The 8,054-nt window shown below is 46.8% G+C and overlaps 1 protein-coding gene across 1 annotated transcript in view; it reads left to right on the top strand.

The window, feature by feature from the left end:
- Window positions 1-202: 202 nt before the first annotated feature.
- Window positions 203-8,054, top strand: part of BMP7 (bone morphogenetic protein 7) — a 40,993-nt gene continuing 33,141 nt past the window's right edge. Inside the window, exon 1 of the mRNA XM_084218033.1 lies at window positions 203-1,135. Within this exon, the coding sequence (XP_084074159.1) occupies window positions 622-1,135 (514 nt within the window). The 5' untranslated portion in view covers window positions 203-621. The remainder of the gene's footprint in view (window positions 1,136-8,054) is intronic.

Here is an 8,054-nt window from a genome sequence, read left to right as displayed (position 1 = left end):
AAAAAAAAAAAAGAGTAGGCAGGAAAAAAAGTGTGTACGCCTGCTTGCGCAGACAGCCGATGTACTCGCATCTATAAAGTCTGTGGGAGTTTGGGCCCCTTCCTTATACATAAACCGCCCTCTCTCCTGGGCTGTCTTCTCCTTAATGACGTTCACGGCAATTTAGGCGCTCGGGACCGGCTCAGCCTCTCGCCGAGCCCGCAGCCTCCACAAACATCCTGAAAAGCAACCTGAGCAGACGTCCCTCCTCGAGGCAGTTCAGGGATTTTCTCTCCCAAGCGGTTTGGAGCGGGCGAGCGAGAGAGAGCGCTTGGGTTTTGCTGCCTGCTCCTCCCACCAGAGACACCCTCCCGCCGCTCCCCGCCGAGCCGCGCCGCTCACACGGCTCCGCCGCGGCGTGCGGGACGCGGGCACAGCGCTCCGCTCCCGCTGCCGCCGCCACCGCCGGGGGAAGCGCCTCGGGCCGCCGCCGCCGCCGCCGCCCCGTCCATGGGCCGGTGCCGCTGATCAGCCCCCGCCGCCGCCGCCGCCGCCCCGGGCCATGAGCGGGCTGCGGCGCCTCCGCGGGGGCTGAGCGCGGGGCCGCCCGTCCGTCCGTCCGTCCGTCCGCGCCCCCCGCGCATGCCGGTGGCGGGGCGCGTCCCGCGGCGGGGCAGCCCCGCGCCCCCCGCGCCGCCCCGCAGCCGCCGCCGCCGCGCCGCGATGCCGGTGGCGGGGCGCGGGCAGCCCGCCTCCTGGCTGCTGGTGCTGGGCGCCGCCGCGCCCGCCCTCTGGCTGCGCTGCGTGCTCGCCGACTTCACGGTGGACAACGAGGTGCACTCCAGCTTCATCCACCGGCGGCTGCGCGGCCCCGAGCGCCGCGAGATGCAGCGGGAGATCCTCTCCATCCTCGGCCTGCCGCACCGCCCGCGGCCGCACCTCCACGGCAAGCACAACTCGGCCCCCATGTTCATGCTGGACCTTTACAATGCCATGTCCGTGGAGGAGGGGGCGGCCGGGGCCGCCGCCGAGGACGGCGAGGGCTTCTCTTACCCCTACAAGCCCATCTTCAGCACCCAGGGGCCGCCTCTGGCCAGCCTGCAGGACAGCAACTTCCTCACCGAAGCTGACATGGTCATGAGCTTCGTCAACTTGGGTGAGTGCCGGTCTCGGCGGGGCTGGGTCCGGGGCAACCGGGCAGGGAACCGCACCAGGGGGAGGCTGGAGCGGGGACCTGGCCCCCGAAGGGAGGACAGAGGCTGGTGGCGCAGGTGGCCCCGGTTGGGAGCTGTTTCCCAGCGGGTCAGGTGGGTGACAGCTCACCTGGGCAAGGAAGGGCAGGTAGCGGCCCTCGGCAGGGTGGCTGCTTTGCCAGGCGGTAATTGAGTGGCATCGACGGGGAGAGGGCTCTGACTTCCCCTCGCAGCATTTGGACAGCCACGAGCCCTCCCCACGCTCCACACACGCCGACACACTGAGGTCTTTGTCGTCTGCTCCCTTTGATAGTTGCTGCGCGTCAGAAATGGGATTTGCAGGTAGGAGTTAAACAGGACGATTAGCCGGTCTGCTCCACATCCCTCCCCGCCAAGGAAGACACGAAACCCAGGCAGGAGCAGGAACGGGTCCCGCACAGCTCCCGCTGCTCCTGCGGGATGCGGAGCCACCGGGGCTGCGGGGACGGATGGTTGGGACGGTTCCCTGCGGCATCCCAGCGCCGCGCTCCCTCGGCCGGAGGGGCTGAGCTGCTCGCACATGTTCTCCTAATGGCTTGGGAGGGATTCCACAGTAAATCCTTATTTACTCCTGCAGCTTTTCCTGTTGACCCCGGTTTATGCCGCTAACTCGCCTCTTTTCACAAGCACATGTGGATGGGTTTATGCAAACGATACAAGAGTTGGCACGCTTTGTATGCGCCTCACTAGGCCTCCCTAATTGGATGCCACGGCCCAATCTGATTTCTATTTGCTCGCTGTAGATTGCACACCCATGTGGACTGACTTGGCCGGGTTTGAGTAAAACATTGTCAGGGTGCGCATTCTATTTTAAATATATAATTATAGACCTGGCTCGCTCTATCCGTTTTTAGACCTCATCATGTGCGGCTCTCAAACCACACACGTACAGATTGGGTGCCTGCAAGTTCAAGGCAGAACCTGAATCGTATTTCCAAAACAAGATCAGCTCAGACTTTGTCCCAAACAAAGGGAAACGCCGAGTGCAAGAGGAGCACACCTCTGGCACATAACCTGCCGGGAAATTACAGACCCCCATCTCCAACAAATCCATTAACACCTTTATGGATGTCACTGTTCTGGACACTTGCACTGTCTGGAACTTCAGAGGCAGCAAAGATTAAATCACCACCTAAACCGCCACCTCTCTAATCCCAGCACTTTAACTAACTTGAAAAGCTCGGCAGCTGCAGAGGCTCTGTGACACACGTTAATAATTATTAGACACGGTAGCCATCCCGGCACAATTCCTGCATGATAAGGAGCCACGGACGCTGTGGGAGAGCTCTAGTTTGCATGAGCTGCGCCTCCTTATTAACTGCCATAAGCTTCACAGTGGGAAGCACGGAATTACATCTGGCCCGGGGGCTGTGCTCTATGAGGGCTGGTGCTTTCCATTTGGAATTACAGTGTTTGTCTAGTCGCTGCTGGATACTTAAGCCGATGAGCAATGATACATTTAAAATCAAATATTTGAGCAGTCAAAAGTACCAATAGCAGTCAAATATTTGACTTTAAAGATAAGGGTGACCTTGCTAACACTGTTCTCTGTGGTTCTTGGGTCCTACACTGAGTGCAAGGAGAGCCCTGAGCAGAAGACAAAAGATGTTCAACTAACAACAGTGAAATTCACTCTTTGCTTTCCATTTCAGTAGAGAGGAAAGAACCCTATGAAACATGTAAGTACATAATGGGAGGGAGTTTAGCTCTGCTCCTCAGGTGTAGTAATTTACTGAATCACCAGTGAAACTGCCGCGCTCCGGTCCCACATTGCCGATGCAAGGAAGAGTCTCCTTGTCAGCTCATGAAAGAGTTATAAGAAAGAATTAATATTTAGGCCACTGATGATTTTGAGTACAAAGGAGTGGAATCGATCCACAAATGTGAAATAAAAGTTACATTTTGGATACGTCTGTGTCTACATGAGAACTTTGTATGGAGCAGGTTTCACCTGTGTAAGCCATAACCCCCGAAAATCGACATCCTGATGCAGTTTGGTGACTGCAATGGATTTATTCATTCATTTCAACCTGCCAGGCTTGTTGTCAGCTTAGAAATGCAAGAGTGTTCTTCATGCAAAATCCTAAATGATTATTTTATTTAATTGCTGTCAGCATGGTCAGGGAGTAGTAAGAGCACAAGCAAAGCCCAGTAGTTTTCAGGCCAGGTGGAATTACGGCCAGCAATGCACATTTTGGAGGTTTATCTGTGCTGTTTTGTTCCCTTGTCAACAGTGCATGCCAGGACGAGTTTAAAAAGGACACAGATCTATAATAGCTTTCTTCATCGCTGTGCACACCTTTCATCCCATTATAGTCATTGCTCTTTCATCTTTATAGGACAAAGGCAGGCTTGTTTATGGAAGTTTTAATGAATTAGAGCAGCCACTCACTCCGTATATAATCAAACACAACACCTGCTTTGAGACGTACAGTTTTCTATGACATTCAGGGAAAATTAGAAGATCTATTGTAGAACTGAATTTTTGTGGAGACTTTCTACAATGATCCCTTTTAAAGCAGAGCTGAATTCCTAAATGCAGACTGTAGTAAACTGTGTCCTACTTTTGTAAGAGATACTCTGTGAGCATTGCATTTCACAGGTAGGCTTTTATTACTATACCAGAGCCATCACAATGAGGAAGTGTCACAGCATAATAAAGTTTCATTTTAGCATGGAGGAAGTAAAAGTGAATAAAGAAATAATACTTTGAAATTTCAGTCAATAAAAAACGGTAATTACAGGCTTCCAAATGCTAATCTACAAAAGCACTTTTTTTGCCTTATTCATATTTTTAATCCATCTAGTTTTACAACTTTAGAGGGAATAATATTTTTTAAAAAACTACATTGCAAGATTTACTGGGCTACATAGTAAAAACCCCAACAACAAACCCCACACACATTGATTTCTATGGAGATACTGTGTATATTTAGTCCAGAAAATTTATGCTGGGTATTGGTAGGGAGGAACCAGAATACAGGTTCTCTGTTTTGAGGGAGCTTTGTATGTAGCAAAGTTTTACTTACTGTAAAATCCCGACAACTAATTAGATTTAGATTTATAACCAGTTAATTTACAGGCTACATTTTGTCTTAGCTTACACCTGTGCTAAGATGAATGGGGAATGGAGTTGTGTCAAGCATGAAGTTATTTGTAAATTAAAAGAGAATTTAGCCACAGTGGTCTGACTAAGTTAGCCAGTTAATTACTGGTTAATTTTGTAAAATTTATTACTATAATTTTAGCATTTGGAATTTAATTTCAGATCCCGTCCAATGCAGTTTACAAACTGATCCATTTTAGGAACTGAAAAAACGCAAAGCATTTTCTGCACAAGTTTAATTTCAGTTTATAAACAGCAGCTAAGGAGTAAACATCCTCTAGATGACTTAGGCCTTCTCTTCTAAAAATAATTGCATAGTCCTTATGCTGGTAAACTTGCCTTGGTAAACAGACTTGCTTAGAATATTCTTAAAAGAGTCGGCACAAGTGATACGCAATTTGTTAATTTGTCTCGTGGTTGATTATAAAATGAACAACGTTGTTTAATCCTGGCAAAAAAAGAAGTGGGGGGGGAATTAGTCATTCTTGGAAGGAGCACTTGAAAGTGGCTTTTGTTAATATAAATCAAGAAGCTGAAGAGCCCCCAAGTTTCCTTTTATTTCATACCATCTGGCTGTCCTTTTTGTTGACAAGTGTTTGGCATAGAGAACCATCTCTTTGCCCTTTAATAACAGGCTTTAACACTGTAGGGTATTAGAAAAAGATTCTATAACAGTTAAAAAATTTCCTTCGGGGAATACTTTATAAAGTGAGCACGGGCTGCAGGCATTTGCAGCTGTAACCTGGCTTGTGTTAAAATTTGGAAGGGGCTGCCTTGCATTCCAGCTCACTACAGGCCTTCATTGGTGTACAGCCAAAGGTTAATATAGATGTCACACAGTTTTTCTTTGGAGAGCCTCAGATATAAGAGTACGAGTACAGCTGTGTTTTTAGTAACCCTTTCATAATCACTTCTTTTAAACCTCATTTTCCTGCTTGTATAAATCAAAGATTTTCAAGGATATTTGACCTGGATTTGAACTTATTTGATCTTCACATATTTCCCACTTGAAACAAAGCAGATTAAAAGTTAGCCCTGGATGCCTGGTCCCGATCACATGGTTTGTCCATACATTAGGCCAAGCCCTTGGCTTTTTTTTTTCCTCTCTTCCACCTAACGATGTTAAAAGCTCTCAAGCCTGAACAGGTACATCCTGTAATTGTTTTGGGCAGTGTGGATATGTGCAGCCCTTGGTGGTGTAACACTGGCTAAGGCAGAAAGCCATATCAAGGTATGAAGGACCATGCAGCAAGTGACCAGCAGGTATTCTCTGAATGTGCAGACCCATTCCAGAGAGAATTTAATTAATTTTCTAATTTCCAGGAGTAAAATAGCAGAGCAGGACAGGAACTATTTACCTCTGCCATGTGGCTTTGCTGGCAGCAGAGAAAGGAGCAGCCAAGGACAGATGTCCTTACGCAAGGAAAAAGGACCTGGAAATTGTCCCCATCCGCTGGCACACAGCAGATTTATCCCAGAGCAGGGTCTTTGCTCTGTTCCCACACAGGCTGTCCTGGGGGGGTGAATCCCCCTCTGTGAGCTGCAGTTTAGAAGCCAAAACACAACAGCTCTCAAAGGGCTTTGAAGGAGACAAGCCTTGATGGCCGGGTCTTGTGATGCCGGTAACGGGAGCTGGGCACCAGTGGAGCGTGCAGGACCTGCTCCCAGTGCCCCCAGTTGTGCCATGCCTGTGTCTCTGTGTGTGTCCCAGCACTCCCCCTGCAAAGGAGCTTTAATGGCCTCTGGACAGGCAGCACAAAACCAGGCACTACATTCCCTGGAAATAAGCCTGAAACACATTTTCGGGTCGGCGGGGAGAGACGTGTGAGAGAAGGTTACACAAGTGGTTGGAAACATTAATTAAAAAAAAAGATTATAACTATTAAAGCCCAGTCAGAGCCGTTGACAGGCTCCTTTTAAATAGGACACTGTGATGTTTTAGTTTAATACATTCTGGCAGTGTCACTGGGGTTAAGGCTAATACTGGGATGTGTGGATCCTGTCATGTTATTGTCAGGAGGAATGCAGGGATTAGGTTTGAGAGTGGCGGTGGGTGAGTGCTGCAGCTGTGTACACTTATTATAAAAGATTTAAGTCCCACTGGTAAAATCAATATATTAAATTGCAAGAGGCCGTGTTTTTAATTAGTTTAAATCAAATATACGGTTAGTGCCATTAGGGCTGCTATCCCTGAACCAAGTGAGGAAATGCTAATATTTATGTGGAAACTGTTAATTCGTGGTTAAAATGATAACACATTTCGTTTTATGCCTCTAAATTGTCCTTACTGGATGAATACCAGTGAGAAGTTGCAATGATGGATGAAGTCGTCTGAGCAAGAACACAAGTAAGCAAATTTTGATAGCGTGCCAGATAAGGAGACTACCTGTTGATATAGAGCATCAAGAGACCATGATATTTTAAACCCTTTCCAGTTCTCCTCTCTAGGGCCTACATCAAAATACTTTTATGAATTAACTACATATATATATCAAAAATATATACCATTACTATGTATAAATAAAATATGCTATTTTATGTATGTATATTTCTTCTCTAAATGGAAGAAACTTCTAAAGAAATGAGAGAGCTGTTTAAATTAGTTTCAGGATGAAGATTTTCCTTCTCAACTGTTTGAAACAAACGAGACTACACACAAGGACTAATCGCATGGATAAAGTTCTGCACATGCTTAAGTTTGGAAAAATGGAAACCCAAGAGAAAATTCTTGGCTAGGTCTTCATTGGTGTAAATTGTCAAATTTCTACTGAAGCTGGCCCTGTGGTCTCATTTATACAACTCTACGTCCAAAGTAATTCCCATAAACTCCCTCTTGATTTACACGAGCACCAATGAGAGCAGAATTGGGCCAAAGAAGTGCCCCTGTGTTGAAATAATGAGCATGCAGTAGTTTCTGCTTGAGCTTCACAGAGTTTTCTCTCCTAATCTTGAAATTGTTTCTGAAGGAAGTCTCCTTTGCTGCAAACAATCAAAACACGAACCAGCTCCTATTAGTCACTGCTTATCATTATTATTAGCCCGATCCGTGTTGTTGAACTACAGCTGAATTCCCATCCTTGCAACAAGCAGAATTTAGCAAATAATGTTTGACAAAAATGTGAAACTGATATTTCTTAATACAAGACATATTTCATATGGAGAAACTTCAGTGCTGAAAGATTCCTGGTATCAAAATATCTGAATCATAGTACAAATAAACAGCGCCTTGTAAAGGCTGCAGGGCCAAATTCCGCGCTGGAGTAATTCCACTGAAGTTAGTGGAGTTGTGCCAGGAGATAAACTGCCATCTAGATTTTTTTGGTGTTGAAGGTTTTGTCAGTAAAAATCTTTGCTACAAAAAAGGTTGCAGGTAGCAAAGATCGAACTGATTCTAATTCAAAAAGCCCTTTTGGAAATCCTTGTTTCATTGATGAGGACCACAAAGTTTGCTGAGCACCCCCCTGTATTTGGGTGTATGTTCTACAATTCCTTTATTTACACGTAAATATACCTGATTTACAGCAGGTTACAGAGAAGCCATCCTGGCTGTGACCCCCACCACACTGTGCCTTGCCCCTTTTTTAAACATTTGTGCCATCTACATCTCAGAGTCAGTGAAAATCCAGACTGAGTGGATTGAATTAATGGCAACTTTGAGACTACAAGTTTTAGTGTAATTGCTTTATTGTTTTGGAACCAAGATGCTTACAATCCAGTTCCTGTGCAAACATGTTTAA

This window comes from Fringilla coelebs (genome assembly GCF_963513975.1).
Source record: "Fringilla coelebs genome assembly, chromosome: 18".
Classification (NCBI taxonomy): domain Eukaryota; kingdom Metazoa; phylum Chordata; class Aves; order Passeriformes; family Fringillidae; genus Fringilla; species Fringilla coelebs.
This window is presented reverse-complemented; position numbering and strand designations above follow the sequence as displayed.